The sequence below is a fragment of the Aegilops tauschii genome, chromosome 2 (genome assembly GCF_002575655.3).
Source record: "Aegilops tauschii subsp. strangulata cultivar AL8/78 chromosome 2, Aet v6.0, whole genome shotgun sequence".
NCBI classification, from domain to species: domain Eukaryota; kingdom Viridiplantae; phylum Streptophyta; class Magnoliopsida; order Poales; family Poaceae; genus Aegilops; species Aegilops tauschii.
The window spans coordinates 320,749,269-320,768,519 of record NC_053036.3 but is presented as its reverse complement, the minus strand read 5'-3'; the positions used below and the strand labels follow the sequence as shown (position 1 = coordinate 320,768,519).

General features: G+C 45.9%; 1 protein-coding gene across 1 annotated transcript; it reads left to right on the top strand.

Annotated features, from left to right (window-relative positions):
- The first annotated feature begins 14,284 nt into the window (after positions 1 to 14,284).
- On the top strand, positions 14,285 to 15,181 carry LOC109756832 (uncharacterized). Its single transcript, XM_020315672.4, has 2 exons — positions 14,285 to 14,585; positions 14,679 to 15,181. Exons 1-2 carry the CDS (start codon positions 14,495 to 14,497, stop codon positions 14,915 to 14,917), a joined length of 330 nt encoding a protein of 109 aa, XP_020171261.1. The 5' UTR covers positions 14,285 to 14,494; the 3' UTR covers positions 14,918 to 15,181.
- Positions 15,182 to 19,251: the final 4,070 nt, after the last annotated feature.

The following is a 19,251-nucleotide window of genomic DNA, read 5'->3' as shown; positions in this document are numbered from 1 at the left end:
TAACCTCTGCTAATGATGCCACGTCACCTCGATTACTGTTGCTAAGTTCGCGTTAGTTCGAAACCGATTCAAATTCAAATTCAAAGTAGAGGCAAACATCAAAAGTTTTCAAACATTAAAACAAAAATGTTCAAAGTGTTGCAAACAACCCTTGAATAATTATCATAGTGGACCAACATTTTTATAAGGTGTTTAATTGCCCCAATGTCATAAACCAATGTCTATCATAATAATTTAAATGCCTTTTTAAAACTGTATAAATTACAAACTATTTCAATTTGATGCCAAACTTAATGTGGCAGTAGCTTGATTTATAATTCAATTTTAGGTGCAAGTTTCTTATTTTATGAAACTATTTTTGCTTTAGAAAAATAAAACAAACTGAAACTAAATAAAAAGAAAAGCAAAGTAAATCTGTTAAAGGAAAAAAAAAGGACCCCCCCCCCCCGCGCTGGGCCTCAGCCCAGCTGGCCATCCAACCAGGCCGGCCCACCTAACCCCTCCATAATCCCCCACCGACGGAAACCCTAGCCAATCGCCCCCACTCCCCCCACTCGCTCGCTTTCTTCCCCCCGATCTGGATCGAGATCGGGGCAAGGAACCGAAGCCAGCGCGCCGACCGTGCTGCCCGTTCCTCCCCGCGATTCGACGCCGCCGCCGCACACCATCACCTCCTCATCCCCGCCGTCTAGCTCCGTGGCCGGATCGACCAAGGTCGCCCCGACGCCGCGCCCCGACCCCGTCGCCGCTCGACACCGACCGCCGCCCGACGCTACCTCGCCGTAGCTACGTCGCCGGCGACCGACCTCGACTCCTCCTCGAGCCCACCTCGCTCAACTACAGGGCTCGGTGAGCCTCAACTTGCTCTCCCCCTTCTCCGCTCCGCTGCGCCCCTGTTGTACTCACTCCGGCCAGGCCACACCCTGACCGCGCACGCCGCGAGCGCTCCCGTCGCATCCCGCTCGCCCGGCCTGGCCGCGCCTCCTACCTCCCACTCCTCGCCTAACCGTCTGCGCCGCCGCGCCCTTGGGCCCGCCCACACGGGGGCCGCACGCGTTGGTCATTGCCGGCAACCGCTGCCGGCTCCGGTCGCCGCGACCCTGGCACCGCCTCCGCGCCTGGTGCTGGCGCTCGTCGCCGACGCCTTCTCTGTGCAAGAGCGCACAGCCAGAGAGGCTTGGCCGTGTGCCACTGGCCAATGGGGTCCGTTCCCTGAAAAAGAAAAGAGACAAAAACAAAAGAGAAAGAAAAAGATTTGTAAAAAAATAGCTATTAATAAATAAAATAAATAAATAAATTTAATTAATTAACTTAATAAATACTGTTTAAACAACCTAATCACCTTATTGAACTAACTAGTTCTGTTTAGGTAAATTGAGTCAATGACAATTGGGCCCCACCGTCAGTTTGACCGGTCAACAGTCAGAGTTGACCGCTGATGTCATGCTGACATCACGCTGACGCAATAAATGGATTTTCCAATTAAACAAATTTAGTAATTCCAGAAATTAATTAAAATCTTTGAAAATTATTATAAAATAATCCGTAGCTCGGATGAAAAAACTTTGTACATGAAAGTTGCTTAGAACAACGAGACGAATCCGAGTACACAAACCGTTTGTCCGCCACACATCCCTAGCATAGCAAACACGCAACTTTTCCCCTCTGATTCATCTGTCTGAAAACGTCAAACACCAGGAATACTTTCCCGGATGTTTCCCCCCTTCGCCAGTAGCACCTACTACTACGTTAGGTCGCCTCTAGCACCGCGTAATGCCATGTTATGCTCTGTGATGCTTTGATTGCTCTGTTATTTATTGTGTTCCCCCACCGTTACTTCTTTCCGGTAGACCCTGAGACCGCTGCCGGTACCCCTGTGATCGACTACATCGACGACGAACCCTTCTTGCCAGAGCAACGAGGCAAGCCCCCCCCCCCCTTGATCACCAGATATCGCCTATTCCTTCTCTCTACTGCTTGCATTAGAGTAGTGTAGCATGTTACTGCTTTCGGTTAATCCTATTCTGCTGCATAGCCTGTCATTGTTGCTACAATTGTTGATACCTTTACCTGCTATCCTAATGCTTAGTATAGGATGCTAGTATCAGTGGCCCTACACTCTTGTCCGTCTGCCATGCAATACTACTGGGCCGTGATCACTTCGGGAGGTGATCACGGGCATATACTATATACTTTATACTGTTACATTACTTATGATACTGTTCGGAGATGGGGGCTGAAGTGGCAGGTGGCTCCATCCCGGTAGAGGTGGGCTGGGTTCCCGACGGCCCCCGACTGATACTTTGTGGCGGAGCGACAGGGCAGGTTGAGACCACCTAGGAGAGAGGTGGGCCTGGCCCTGGTCGGCGTCCACGGTTACTTCAAAATAACACGCTTAACGAGTTCTTGGTATTTGATCTGAGTCTGGCCATTTGGTCTATACGCACTAACCAACTACGCGGGAACAATTATGGGCACTCGGCGTCGTGGTATCAGCCGAAGCCTTCGTGACGTCAGCGACTGAGCGGCGCGCGCCGGATTGGACTGGAACGCCTGCTAGGCTAGGTCTGCTTCCGGCCGCGTTCGTAATGTGCAGGTGTGCAATGGGCGATGGGCCCAGACCCCTGCGCCATAGGATTTAGACCGGCATGCTGACCTCTCTGTTGTGCCTAGGTGGGGCTGCGACGTGTTGATCTTCCGCGGCCGGGCATGACCCAGAAAAGTGTGTCCGGCCAAATGGGATCGAGCGTGTTGGGTTATGTGGTGCACCCCTGCAGGGAAGTTTATCTATTCGAATAGCCGTGTCCCTCGGTAAGAGGACGACCCGGAGTTGTACCTTGACCTTATGACAACTAGAACCGGATACTTAATAAAACACACCCTTCCAAGTGCCAGATATAACCCGGTGATCGCTCTCTAACAGGGCGACGAGGAGGGGATCGCCGGGTAGGATTATGCTATATGATGCTACTTGGAGGACTTCAATCTACTCTCTTATACATGCTGCAAGATGGAGGCTGCCAGAAGCGTAGTCTTCGACAGGATTAGCTATCCCCCTCTTATTCTGGCATTCTGCAGTTCAGTCCACCGATATGGCCCTTTACACATATACCCATGCATATGTAGTGTAGCTCCTTGCTTGCGAGTACTTTGGATGAGTACTCACGGTTGCTTTTCTCCCTCTTTTCCCCCTTTCCCTTCTACCTGGTTGTCGCAACCAGATGCTGGAGCCCAGGAACCAGACGCCACCGTCGACGACGACTCCTACTACACCGGAGGTGCCTACTACTATGTGCAGGCCGCTGACGACGACCAGGAGTAGTTAGGAGGATCCCAGGCAGGAGGCCTTACCTTTTCGATCGTTGCTACTTTTGTGCTAGCCTTCTTAAGGCAATCTTGTTTAACTTATGTCTGTACTCAGATATTATTGCTTCCACTGACTCTTGTGTTTTCGAGCTTATGTATTCGAGCCTTCGAGGCCCCTGGCTTGTAATATAAAGCTTGTTTTATTTTAATTTGTGTCTAGAGTTGTGTTGTGATATCTTCCCGTGAGTCCTCGATCTTGATCGTACACATTTGCGTGTATGATTAGTGTACGGTCAAAACGGGGGCGTCACAACACGTTCAGCTCGGTGATGTCCCTCGAACTCTTGATCCAGTTGAGGCAGAGGGAGAGTTCCGTCAGCACGACGGCGTGGTGACGGTGATGATGAAGTTACCGGAGCAGGGCTTCGCCTAAGCACTACGACGATATGACCGAGGTGTGTAACTGTGGAGGGGGGCACCGCACACGGCTAAAAGATCAACTTGTATGTTCTAGGGTGCCCCCTCCCCACGTATATAAAGGAGGGAGGGGGAGGCCGGCTGGCCCTAGGGGCGTGCCTAAGGAGAGGGAGTCCTACTAGGACTACTAGTCCTAGTAGGATTCCTCCACAAGGAATAGAGGGGGAAGGAAGGAGAGGGAGAGGGAGTAGGAAAGGGGGCGCCGCTCCCCTTCCCTTGTCCAATTCGGACTACTAAGGCGGGGGGGGGGGCTGCCTTGGCGGCCCTCCTCTCTCTCCAACAAGGCCCATGGTGGCCCATTAGTTCCCCCAGGGGGTTCTGGTAACCCCTCCGGCACTCCGTTTTTACCCGAAACTATTTGGAACACTTCTGGTGTCCGCATAACATGGTCCAATATATCAATCTTCATGTCTCGACCATTTCGAGACTCCTCGTCACGTCCGTGATCTCATCCGGGACTCCGAACAAACTTCGGTCATCAAAACACATAACTCATAATACAAATCGTCATCGAACGTTAAGCGTGCGGACCCTACGGGTTCGAGAACTATGTAGACATGACCGAGACACATATCCGGTGAATAACCAATAGCGGAACCTGGATGCTCATATTGGCTCCTACATATTCTACGAAGATCTTTATCGGTCAAACCGCATAACAACATACGTTGTTCCCTTTGTCATCCGTATGTTACTTGCCCGAGATTCGATCGTCAGTATCATCATACCTAGTTCAATCTCATTACCGGCAAGTCTCTTTACTCGTTCCGCAATGCATCATCCCGTAACTAACTCATTAGTCACATTGCTTGCAAGGCTTATAGTGATGATCATTACCGAGAGGGCCCAAAGATACCTCTCCGATACTCGGAGTGACAAATCCTAATCTCGATCTATGCCAACTCAACAAACAACATCAGAGACACTTGTAGAGCATCTTTATAATCACCCAGTTACGTTGTAACGTTTGATAGCACACTAAGTGTTCCTCCGTATTCGGGAGTTGCATAATCTCATAGTCAGAGGAACATGTATAAGTCATGAAGAAAGCAATAGCAATAAACTAAACGATCATAGTGCTAAGCTAACAGATGGGTCTTGTCCATCACATCATTCTCTAATGATGTGATCCCATTCATCAAATGACAACACATGTCTATGGCTAGGAAACTTAACCATCTTTGATTAACGAGCTAGTCAAGTAGAGGCATACTAGGGACACCCTGTTTGTCTATGTATTCACACATGTACTAAGTTTCGGGTTAATACAATTCTAGCATGAATAATAAACATTTATCATGATATAAGGAAATATAAATAACAACTTTATTATTGCCTCTAGGGCATATTTCCTTCAGTCTCCCACTTGCACTATAGTCAATAATCTAGATTACATAGTAATGATTCTAACACCCATGGAGTCTTGGTGCTGATCATGTTTTGCTCGTGAGAGAGGCTTAGTCAACGGGTCTGCAACATTCAGATCCGTATGTATTTTGCAAATCTCTATGTCTCCCTCCTTGACTTGATCACGGATGGAATTGAAGCGTCTCTTGATGTGTTTGGTTCTCTTGTGAAATCTGGATTCCTTTGCCAAGGCTATTGCTCCAGTGTTGTCACAAAAGATTTTCATTGGACCCGATGCACTAGGTATGACACCTAAATCGGATATGAACTCCTTCATCCAGACTCCTTCATTTGCTGATTCCGAAGCAGCTATGTACTCCGCTTCACACGTAGATCCCGCCACGACGCTTTGCTTAGAACTGCACCAACTGACAGCTCCACCGTTCAATATAAATATGTATCCGGTTTTTGACTTAGAGTCATCCGGATCAGTGTCAAAGCTTGCATCGATGTAACAATTTACGACGAGCTCTTTGTCACCTCCATAAACGACAAACATATCCTTAGTCCTCTTCAGGTATTTCAGGATGTTCTTGACCGCTGTCCAGTGATCCACTCCTGGATTACTTTGGTACCTCCCTGCTAGACTAATATCTAGGCACACATCAGGTCTGGTACACAACATTGCATACATGATAGAACCTATGGCTGAGGCATAGGGAATGACTTCCATTGTCTCTCTATCTTCTGCAGCGGTCAGGCATTGAGTCTGACTCAACTTCACACCTTGTAACACAGGCAAGAACCCTTTCTTTGCTTGATCCATTTTGAACTTCTTCAAAACTTTATCAAGGTATGTGCTTTGTGAAAGTCCAATTAAGCGTCTTGATCTATCTCTATAGATCTTGATGCCCAATATACAAGCAGCTTCACTGAGGTCTTTCATTGAAAAATTCTTATTCAAGTATCCTTTTATGCTATACAGAAATTCAGTATCATTTCCGATCAACAATGTGTTATCCACATATAATATCAGAAATGCTATAGAGCTCCCACTCACTTTCTTGTAAATACAGGCTTTCCCAAAAGTTTGTATAAAACCATGTGCTTTGATCACACTATCAAAGTGTATATTCCAACTCCGAGAGGCTTGCAGCAGTCCATAAATGGATCGCTGGAGCTTGCACACTTTGTTAGCACCTTTAGGATCGACAAAACCTTCTAGTTGCATCATATACAACTCTTCTTTAAGATATCCATTATGGAATGCAATTTTGACATCCATTTGCCAAATTTTATAATCATAAAATGCGGCAATTGCTAACATGATTCGAACGGACTTAAGCATCGGTACGCGTGAGAAGGTCTCATCGTAGTCAACTCCTTGAACTTGTCGAAAACCTTTTGCAACAAGTCGAGCTTTGTGGACAGTAACATTACCGTCAGCGTCAGTCTTCTTCTTGAAGATCCATTTATTCTCTATGGCTTGCCGATCATCGGGCAAGTCAACCAAAGTCCACACTTTGGTCTCATACATGGATCCCATCTCAGATTTCATGGCCTCAAGCCATTTCGCGGAATTTGGGCTCATCATCGCTTCCTCATAGTTCGTAGGTTCATCATGGTCGAGTAACATGACCTCCAGAATAGGATTGCCGTACCACTCTGGTGCGGATCTTGCTCTGGTTGACCTACGAGGTTCGGTAGTAACTTGATCAAAAGTTTGATGATCATCATCATTAGCTTCCTCACTAATTGGTGTAGGAATCACTGGAACTGATTTCTGTGATGAACTACTTTCCAGTAAGGGAGCATGTACAATTACCTCATCAAGTTCTACTTTCCTCCCACTCACTTCTTTCGAGAGAAACTACTTCTCTAGAAAGGATCCATTCTTAGCAACGAATATCTTGCCTTCGGATCTGTGATAGAAGGTGTACCCAACAATTTCCTTTGGGTATCCTATGAAGACACATTTCTCCGATTTGGGTTCGAGCTTATCAGGTTGAAGCTTTTTCACATAAGCATCGCAGCCCCAAACTTTAAGAAACGACAACTTGGGTTTCTTGCCAAACCACAGTTCATATGGTGTCGTCTCAACGGATTTAGATGGTGCCCTATTTAACGTGAATGCAGCCGTCTCTAAAGCATAACCCCAAAACGATAGCAGTAAATCAGTAAGAGACATCATAGATCGCACCATATCTAATAAAGTGCGGTTACGACGTTCGGACACACCATTACGCTGTGGTGTTTTGGGTGGCGTGAGTTGCGAAACTATTCCGCATTGTTTCAAATGAATACCAAACTCGTAACTCAAATATTCACCTCCACGATCAGATCGTAGAAACTTTATTTTCTTGTTACGATGATTTTCCACTTCACTCTGAAATTCTTTGAACTTTTCAAATGTTTCAGACTTATGTTTCATCAAGTAGATATACCCATATCTGCTCAAATCATCTGTGAAGGTCAAAAAATAACGATACCCGCCGTGAGCCTCAACACTCATTGGACTGCATACATCAGTATGTATTATTTCCAACAAGTCTCTTGCTCGCTCCATTGTTCCGGAGAACAGAGTCTTAGTCATCTTACCCATGAGGCATGGTTTGCAAGCATCAAGTGATTCATAACCAAGTGATTCCAAAAGCCCATCAGCATGGAGTTTCTTCATGCGCTTTACCCCAATATGACCTAAACAGCAGTGCCATAAATAAGTTGCACTATCATTATTAAACTTATATCTTTTGGCTTCAATACTATGAATATGTGTATCACTACTATCGAGATTCGATAAAAATAGACCACTCATCAAGGGTGCATGACCATAAAAGATATTTCTCATATAAATAGAACAACCATTATTCTCTGATTTAAATGAATAACCGTCTCGCATCAAACAAGATCCAGATATAATGTTCATGCTCAACGCTGGCACCAAATAACAATTATTCAGGTCTAAAACTAATCCCGAATGTAGATGTAGAGGTAGTGTGCCGACGGCGATCACATCGACTTTGGAACCATTTCCCACGCACATCGTCACCTCGTCCTTAGCCAATATTCCAATCTATAGCCCCTGTTTTGAGTTGCAAATATGAGCAACAGAACCAGTATCAAATACCCAGGCGCTACTACGAGTATTAGTAAGGAACACATCAATAACATGTATATCAAATATACCTTTCACTTTGCCATCCTTCTTATCCGCCAAATACTTGGGGCAGTTCCGCTTCCAGTGACCAGTCCTTTTGCAGTAGAAGCACTCAGTCTCAGGCTTAGGTCTAGACTTGGGCTTCTTCACTTGAGCAACAACTTGCTTGCCATTCTTCTTGAAGCTAGCGGTCTTGTTAACCATCAACACTTGATGCTCCTTCTTGATTTCTACCTCCGCAGCCTTTAGCATCGCGAAGAGCTCAGGAATTGTCTTATCCATCCCTTGCATATTATAGTTCATCACAAAGCTTTTGTAGCTTGGTGGCAGTGATTGAAGAACTCTGTCAATGACACTATCAACCGGAAGATTAACTCCCAGTTGAGTCAAGTGATTATGGTACCCAGACATTTTGAGTATATATGTTCACTGACAGAACTTTTCTCCTCCATTTTGCAGCTGTAGAACTTATTGGAGACTTCATATCTCTCAATCCGGGCATTTGCTTGAAATATTAACTTCAACTCTTGGAACATCTCATATGCTCCAGGACGTTCAAAACATCGTTGAAGTCCCGGTTCTAAGCCGTAAAGCATGTCACACTAAACTATCGAGTAGTCATCAGCTTTGCTCTGCCAGGCGTTCATAACGTCTGGTGTTGCTCCTGCAGCAGGTCTTGCACCTAGCGGTGCTTCCAAGACGTAATTCTTCTGTGCAGCAATGAGGACAATCCTCAAGTTACGGACCCGGTCCGTGTAGTTCCTACCATCATCTTTCAACTTAGCTTTCTCTAGGAACGCATTAAAATTCAAAGGAACAGTAGCACGGGCGATTGATCTACAATAACATAGACATGCAAAATACTATCATGTACTAAGTTCATGATAAATTAAAGTTCAATTCATCATATTACTTAAGAACTCCCACTTAGATAGACACCCCTCTAGTCATCTAAGTGATCACGTGATCCAAATCAACTAAACCATGTCCGATCATCACATGAGATGGAGTAGTTTTCAAGGTGAACATCACTATGATGATCATATCTACTATATGATTCACGCTCGACCTTTCGGTATCAGTGTTCCGAGGCCATATCTGCATATGCTAGGCTCGTCAAGTTTAACCCGAGTATTCTGCGTGTGCAAAACTAGCTTGCACCCATTGTATGTGAACATAGAGCTTATCACACCCGATCATCACGTGGTGTCTCGGCACGACGAACTGTAGCAACAATGCATACTCAGGGAGAACACTTGTACCTTGAAATTTAGTGAGAGACCATCTTATAATGCTACCGCCGTACTAAGCAAAATAAGATGCATAAAGATAAACATCGCATGCAATCAAATAAGTGATATGATATGGCCATCATCATCTTGTGCCTTTGATCTCCATCTCCAAAGCACCGTCATGATCACCATCGTCACCGGCTTGACATCTTGATCTCCATCGAAGCATCGTTGTCGTCTCGCCAACTATTGCTACTACGACTATCGCTACCGCTTAGTGATAAAGTAAAGCAATTACATGGCGATTGCATTTCATACAATAAAGCGACAACCATAAGGCTCCTACTAGTTATCGATAACTTTTACAAAACATGATCATCTCATACAACAATTTATATGTCATCACGTCTTGACCATATCACATCACACCAAGCCCTGCAAAAACAAGTTAGACGTCCGCTACTTTGTTGTTGCAAGTTTTATGTGGCTGCTACGGGCTTCTAGCAAGAACCGTTCTTAACTACGCATCAATACCACAACGATTTTTCGTCAAGTGTGCTGTTTTAACCTTCAACAAGGACCAGGCGTAGTCAAACTCGATTCAACTAAAGTTCGAGAAACAGACACCCACTAGCCACCTGTGTGCGAAGCACGGCGGTAGAACCAGTCTCATGAACGCAGTCATGTAATGTTGGTCTAGGCCGCTTCATCCAACAATACCACCGAATCAAAGTAAGACGTTGCTAGTAAGCAGTATGACTATTATCGCCCACAACTCTTTGTATTCTACTCGTGCGTATAACATCTACGCATAGACCTGGCTCGGATTCCACTGTTGGGGAACGTAGTATTTCAAACAAATTCCTATAATCACACAAGATCTATCTAGGAGAAGCATAGCAACGAGCGGGGAGAGTGTGTCTACGTACCCTCGTAGACCGAAAGCGGAAGCATTTAGTAATGCGGTTGATGTAGTCGAACATCTTTGCGATCCAACCGATCCAAGTACCGAACGTACGGCACCTCCGCGATTAGCACACGTTCAGCTCGGTGACGTCCCTCAAACTCTTGATCCAATTGAGGCCGAGGGAGAGTTCCTTCAGCACGACGGCGTGGTGACGGTGATGAGGAAGTTACCGGAGCAGGGCTTCGCCTAAGCACTACGACGATATGACTGAGATGTGTTACTTGCCCGAGATTCGATATGTTACTTGCCCGAGATTCGATCGTCGGTATCATCATACCTAGTTTAGTCTCAATATCGGCAAGTCTTTTTACTCGTTCTGCAATGCATCATCTAGTAACTAACTCATTAGTCACATTGCTTGCAAGGCTTATACTGATGATCATTACCGAGAGGGCCCAGAGATACCTCTCCGATACTCAGAGTGACAAATCCTAATCTCGATCTATGCCAACTTAACAAACACCATCAGAGACACCTGTAGAGCATCTTTATAATCATCCAGTTACGTTGTGACGTTTGATAGCACACTAAGTGTTCCTCCGGTATTCGGGAGTTGCATAATCTCATAGTCAGAGGAACATGTATAAGTCATGAAGAAAGCAATAGCAATAAACTAAACGATTATAGTGCTAAGCTAACGGATGGGTCTTGTCCATCACATCATTCTCTAATGATGTGATCCCGTTCATCAAATGACAACTCATGTCTATGGCTAGGAAACTTAACCATCTTTGATTAACGAGCTAGTCAAGTTGAGGCATACTAGGGACACTCTGTTTGTCTATGTATTCACACATGTACTAAGTTTCCGGTTAATATAATTCTAGCATGAATAATAAACATTTATCGTGATATAAGGAAATATAAATAACAACTTTATTATTGCCTCTAATGCATATTTCCTTCACTAGTGGCCGTGAACCCATCTGCAGGCACGCCTGTGGCAGTGGTGGCGCAATGGTCCTGCGCTACTAGGAGATTGTCGCGAAGAATCGAAGGGGCCTGGATCTTCAAATTCGGCGTCAATGACAAGTACGTTTTGTCGACCAATTGCAAGTACAGTGAGGGTTTGCCGGAGCATCTCGAATTGGTATTTCTATAGTACTAGTGACCTTCTTCCCTTGTTGATCCCCGTCGCATGTGCGACGATGATCTTCGTTATCAAAGCCTTTGATCACGAATGACTTTTATCGCGGCTCGACTGCTTACTTATGTGTGGATGGTCTTCACTTGACTGGCATCTCACATCACAACCATACTACGCATATAGCTAATGGGATCATGGAAAATGGTGACGGCAACACATGATTGGCTTTGATTTGTGGTGCTTCTCGAGTACCCGATCTCGAACTTCATGGTGAAAGCCCCAGGCCTAACCCTAGTTGGTTATATCCGACAATACTGCTTTTTTGCGTTATTGCCTTTTTGAAGGCATTGCTCGAACTTGCTCTTCAGGATGAAAACCTAGAATCTGGCCTTCGTTGATTGAATTCGCCAATGGTGATGCTTGAGCGTAGTCCTGACCATGGGCAGCCCGGCCCGGCCCGACGCTGCTCCCGGGCCAGGCCCGGGCCTAGATTTTGAGCCCGAACACCGGGCCGGGCCCGGGCCCGTCGTTTTTGCGATTTTCTGAAGGGCCCCGGCGGGCTTTTACGCGTTCGGGCCAGACTTGGGCCAAAAACCAGGCCCGATGGCCGGGCCGGGCCTGGCCCGGGCCTGGGTTTTTTGCCTCGGGCTTGGCTAGGCCCGACCCAAAGCCCGGCCCGGCCTGAGGTTTGGCCAGGTATACTTGAGCGTCATTCCCTTCCTGAAAGCGTTGATGTTGGAGAACTTTTTTCGTTGTCTTTCTTATGTCAAGAGATGGTTGGTGCACATATGATCGTTGTTGTAGTTTCTCAATCGTTGTTTTCATTGATTTGGGTTGTTCTTTTCTCCTTTTTCTCGATGAGGCATACTATTGGTTTTGTATGATTTTGCTCTTTGCTCGCGTGTTTCTTTGTGTATGCATGTTTATGTTGGTTGTGTGCATCTTTTTCTGACAGCTGGTTGTGTGCATCCTGGTTGGTGCAGAAACCAGGTATGTGCGCATTGAGTTTGTATCCCCCTAATGTTTCATTTCAAGCCAATAAAATCCACTCTTTATCAATATAAAAGGTTATAAAGTCAGTGTGCCAACAACTCATAAAATTTATCCAAAGCTCACACACACCGTCGCATAGATGTAAAAGAATGGTACGTTTCAGAAATTGCTAATGGTGCTTGGGAGCTTCATGCAGCCCATAATTTGAAATTTTCAAAAAAATAAATAAATTTTAGTTTTATAAAATTCTGAAAAAATACACACGTAGGATGTATACTATTCCCTAAGGCAACCTCACCATTATGAGGCAATGCAAAAAAAAAAAAACTCACCATGATGAGTCACGTGTGCAGCCAAACCAGCAATCAGGTCGTGCTTTACGATATGGGCCACGCCATCCTGTAACTTTGGAAATAGAGGCCATGTGTGACACGACACGATTGCATGATTGGATCAAGGAAGGGAACAGTACTGCTATTAGTTGGATCATGCAGACTGCCATAATCAGGCACCTGATTTATCTGCAACTCTGGTCATCGCAAGTCGCAACAGGACAAGTAACACCAACCATAGCATGCATGCATGCATGTGATATCTTAAAAGTTACTCCCTCTTGAATTAAAACTACGACACTTGGTAGATTGGAGGGAGTACTGTAGAAGAAAGGAAATTAAGGAGAGGAGATAGGTCATGAGGAATAGTACTAGATAACTGATTGAGCACTAATCACTCCTGGTGCAGGTGGAGTTAAGAATTACGTACATCAGTCGATTCGTAGAAGAATAACAAATTCGGCTCCTTTTGTCTGGTGTGTACTATTTTTTCTGTGCAGCACGAAGGTCCACGTAACGGTTATTTTTAGTTGGGGACGACAGGTACGTTTTAAGTTTGTGAAACTGGAGGCTGCCGCTCTGCCGTTGCTTCGGATAGCTACTAGTCGTGCACAAGATCTAGTTTATTCCGAATTTGTTTCCGCGCACCGTTGAAAAACTCTCCTCCACACTAACACGGCTGCGTGCATGTATGGAATCGATCATGCACCCGTCGCCACTGTCCATATCACGGCTGGCAACAGTCCGGAAAATATTTGTGTCTCCGTTCATCTTGAGGGTGGCGTGCATGCATGTACTAGCTCGGTAAAGATCTAAACACTCTTATATTCTTTACAAGGGAGTACTACCTAATCGTAAGATTATCAAAGGGGCCAAATTATCAAAGCGGGAAGACCAACAATTTGTTTCAGAAATCGAATGATCATATGTACTCTTATTTTGGGACGGAAGGAGTACTTATGAGGAGTACGTGGCTGGCCAATCCTAGCCGGGAGCGCTAGCTTGCTGGCCTTGGCAGATTTTTACCGGGACACGCGTCGGCCGGTGCGCGTTTTCCTGCAACTGAAAACGGAACACGTAGGGAGAAAAAACAAAATGGGCATCGAGTAGAGTAGAAATTACTGGAAGAGTACGTACAGTGATGTTCAGCTAATCCTGAGCCGCTTGTTCAGACGCGCTGGTGCGCAGTGTGTGGCCAAGAGAGACGTACCCAGCGTCGCCGACTGCCATTCATGCTCCATCCACGTGCTCAATCGCGGGACACCGGCGCGTCCACGTCAGACGGTCAGGTCAGTGACAATGGACGCCGTACGTCCGGTAAGACCGTAACAAACATCGCAACAGCAAGAAAGAAATCGATCGGTCCTCTTCTTCCTTCTCTCACCCAGCTCGCCTATAAAGCAGACCTCAACGGGCGCCACAAACAGAATCAGAGACAGAGAGAGAGAGAGAGGGTGTGTGTGCTGGAGCTTGCTTGATAATTCTTCGGCTCCAAGGGCAGACCGGCTGATCGGTAGAGGCAAAGATTTCTCTCGGCCAGCACTACAATCTTCACACTCCAAGCTAGAGAGCTCGCGCGCTAATTAAGCTAGCAGCATGTCGTACCCCTGCCTTCGCCGCGCCGCCGTGCCGGTAAAGCGGGTCTGGCTCGGCCTCCGCGGGCGCCTCGGCCTCCGTCGATCCACCGGTGAGTTTCATCCTCATCCTCCTCCTACCTCTCCTGTCTGTTATCATCGTGGACGATGGAGCTGATCAGTGGTGTTTCATCCATGAGTTGCAGGTCTTGGCGAGCTGCGCAGGGAGGTCCGAACGTGCGAGTACGACGACGTGCACGTCATGTGGGAGCTGCTCAGCGGCATGGACGGCAGCGCGCCGCGGAAGTACGTGCACGTAGCCGCCACCGCCGCCATGGTTGATGCCGCCGCCCGGAAGAAGCTGAGGGGGAGGAGGCGGACGAGGAGGGCCGATGCCGAATCCGCCGCGTGGAGCCGCCTCTTCTCTTCCTGCTGCGCCTTCTGATCTCTCAAAATAAAGAAAATCCGAGCTGCCTGATGGCCGGGTTTGGAAAGGATGTTTTCGAGATCGATGAATCCTCTCTCTTCGCTCTTGACCGCGTGCAGCTATGATATAAAGCAGCAATCGTGGCGAGACGGAGGAAGAAGTGATGACCCACTGTCGATTCGCGTGTACGTATGTACGTATTGCGAGCTGTAAATACAGGCGGCTCTGCTTCCATTTTGATGTAGTAAACCGACCCATGTAAAAGAGTTTACCATCATCACCACCCAGGGACAGTTTTGTTCGTGTGCTAGTACAGTAAGTAGTTTGGTTGTCCATTTGAAAGTTCAATTGGTATTGCTAAAAAGCAAAAAAAAAAACAACGAAAACAAATCTGCTTATTTCGTATTCTGCGTCGCTTAGTTGCGGGTGCCATCGTAAGGAACAAACGCCTAGTTGACAAACACCATCCGATAATGTATTTTGGATATGTAGCGAGGTCCAAACCAGCTCCGGCTACGAGGCACCACTGCGCTCTGACCACTGAGCATTGGTGTATTTGACATGATATTTTGTATCATATGTCTGCAGAAAAATATAGTGTTTTTGGTTCACTGGTCCTCAAGAATTTTTTTAACCACATGTACAATGTAAAATGGTTTTTTTTTTACAATTAAAATGGGTTAGTTCCTTTTCTCTAGTTACTACGTGAACGGTTTAAACTGTAGTTCAACTCTTTGCAACTTTTGTTGCCTCATCTTATTGTACGAGTTGTTTGGTGAAAAATCTATAATATTACCAAGCTGAAATAAACCACACATGAATTGAAACTGTCTGGGTTTTTGGATAGGCAGTCGGGATGCAACTAGCTAGGTTGGGGCGTAGAGGCAATATCAACCGGAGTGGTGTGCGGATAGCTCGGCACATATGGCTGGAGCGCAATAGGAGTTTTTATTATTATCAATAATTCTCAACACCACAGAGGTGGCTAGGCGGGCAACATTAAACTCCCCTTTGAAGACACACGCATTCAAGCAAAGAGTATGACGAGTAATTGTATGGATCTTGTGGCCGAGATTCGCTTGGAAGCCACATATGACGTTCCTAGCATAATCTGTATTTGACCATCTTTTCTCTCTTAACAAATAGACACCCAAAGCTCATGCGTGTTCTTGAAGAAAAAAACACAACAACACACTGGACCTGTGTCGGAATTGAACATAGCAGAGTCAAAGGAGGCGAGGGAGGTGGGGCTCGACGGGAGGCCGAGGCAAAGAGGTTGGGAAGAGCACAAAACCGGTTGAAAACGGATGTTGATCATAACAGCAGTCGGAGGCTAAGGCAAAGAGGTCGGAGAGGAGGGGAGGGGGATGGGCCGATGTTGCGAGGGAGCACCAAGAGGTGTTAAGCGGCGGTGATACACGATAAACCTAGCCAAAGAAAATCGGGTCAAGCGATACAGAGGATGCAAATGCAATTTGAATGAAAAATGAGGAAAATTATGGACATTTTCTAGGCACAGGGATATATGACCTAATGAGAAGATCGGGAAGCACCTTTTCCCCATGTTTTTTTTGCTATGAAGGAGGAAAGAGGTGGGCTTAGAAAATAAGCTACCCAAAAGTTATACTCCCTCCATTCCAAATTATAGTGTGCCTGCGCTTTTCAAGGTTCAACTTTGACCATAAATTTGACCAACGAGACCGACTGCGGCGGGAGAAAAAAATTATATAATTGAAAACTCCTTTTGAATACGAATTCACTGGTATAATTTTTGCTCGCGACGCAGTCGGCCTCGTTGGATAAATTTATAGTCAAATTTGAAGCACGAAAATTGAGGAAGACTATATTTCGGAACGGAGGGAGTACTAGTTATTTTTAGCTTATGCTTATTTTCACTTAAAATAAAAAGCTTCGAAAATAACTGACCAAATATAAGACAAGCTGCTAAAGGCTGGTGCTATAGTTTGGTTTTCAATTTTCATGGTGGAGTGCTCTAAAGTTTAGTAGGTATCCTAATAAGACAAGACAAAAAGGAAGGGGAGGGAGCGAGCGAGAGAGAGAGAGAAAGACGAGAGAGAGAGAGAGAGACGATATTATGTATGCGGACGGGATGGATGGAGTGGCTGCCGACCATGCACAATCAGGAAGTGGATGCAGATACAGCTGAATTCGACATCTCTGCACGCTTGGAATGATTGAATTTCTGAATTGGAAATGGCCTAGGCGAGTACGCGACGTGTGTTACGTGCTACCCTGCATCTCTAGCTGGATGATATTTTTAGATATTTAATCATGTATATGTATAATACACGCTTGCTACGTGACAACACATCTTGGTCCGAAAAGACGTACGCGGAAGCCACAGCAGGCAGACGGAGGACGGCGGCGATGTGATGGGCCCCGTCTCCTGTGTTTCCCGTTTCACACTGAGGTGCATGCATGCATGCATACATGGCAGAGGTGAGAGGTCAATAATAGTACATGTGGATTTGATTTTAGCACGGTACGGCTACTGTAGGTCTCACACACCCGCCCGGAATTACTGTACGCTTCAGGCAGACCTTACCTTTCAATCTTCCATGTAAGTGTAAAGGGAGATGGTCCATGAGTAATGTAATATATATCTGCACGTGGAGCTGTCTCGTGCTGAAAATTATTGACCTCTGCGCGTGTGTGTGACCCATCGACATCCTCATGAATTGGATTGGGTGGTAGCGTGACGTGTGGTGTGGTACGGGAATGCTACCCTGCATCGCTGGTTGGTTAGTGATTGGTTATGCTGGTGATCTGTTGCCTCACACGCGTGATAATGCGACGTGAGACGTCGACGAGGCATGCGACAATACCCGTGCGCGGAAGACATATATGCCTTAAGGCGTGCGACAGTGCGGAGAACCCGAGTAAATCCATTTCAAACCGGCGCGTGAGTGAAACATCTAACCGATTCAAAAATAAAACTGCTGTCAAGATCGTTTTTTTTACAACACAAGGGAGCTCAAGATGCGCCATTCATTCAAAATAACTGCGGTTTCAGGGAACAATGTCATTGCCGGTGTTCAACACTATTACATCTCATTATAGCCTTTTGGTTTAGATGAAATTCCTGCGAATACGCTAGCTTTGCTGCTTCATGAGCCTTAGTGTTGTGATTTCTATTGACATGAAATACATGAACACAGCTCGAGGTTTTGAGAGCACAAAAATCTGTTAGAAGACCTCTGATAATCTACTGTACGGGCTGCAAGTTCGGCTCCCTTGCTGCTGCCGCCTTGGCCAATGTGAGGTTCATCTATTAAAATAGTAGCTTCCTTTATTCCCAACCTGTTCAAAGTTGTAGCTACTAATTTGATATTAGGGCTTCAGCATGAATTGCCGATTGAGCCATGATGGTAGTTGCTGCAATCTTCATGTGCCATCTTAATTGTCCTTCTTGTACATGCATGAAAATCCCTAGTCCTAGTTTCCCTGTTTGTTTCTGTTATGCTTGCTTGCTCCTGCTCGTTCCACGCTTCATCTGTAAAGACCTTAATTGGTGCTGAGAGCTCAACGTTGTCTACGGTACTCCCTCGATGTGTTTTCTTTCTCTCTGTTTGTATTTTCTTTCTCCTCCAGATGCTGTTGTTTCCTGTACAATTATATTTTGTTCAAAGACATACTGTTCTTTTTATAGCTTGAGCAGCAGAAAAGACATGAACTATCCAGCTGAGTTTCCACTCGCATTCTGGCTATGAGTTTGTTAATGTTCTTAGTGGTTGCCACTACAACGAATATTATTCGACTTTCTCTTGAAGAGTTCGTGTATGTGGTAATAACCGAGTACTCTTCGCAAGAGCTCGAAAGAGATAACATATTGGTCCATTGTACTCAAACTTAAGCCACAATGATACCCTATGCATGTATCATTTCTTTGGCATAATCCCGTTACTAGACAACCACTAGTAGAAAAAGGGTCAAATGTCAAGCACATTAGTGCCGTTTTGCTTTTGAGCCGGCACTAATGTGTGCATTAGTGCCGGTTCCAACGGCTAGCCGACCGCTTTCATTAGTACCGGTTCGTGGCCGACCTTTAGCACCGGTTCGTGCCACGGATCGGTACTAAAGTGAGTGGTGGCAGGATGTTGTCAGTCAGGGGTCCCTCCAGCACCTTTAGTACCGGTTCGTGGCACGAACCGGTGCTAAAGGTCGTCCTACATAAACCCTTCGTCCACCCGAGCTCGCTCTGTTCTTCCCCTTTCCCCTCTCCTCTCTGTTCTTCCCCTCTTCCTCTCGAGCTCATCACACATTTTGCCCAAAATTTGTCAAGATTTGAAGGCCCCCATCCATTCAAATGATCACAAAGGTTAGCAACTTTG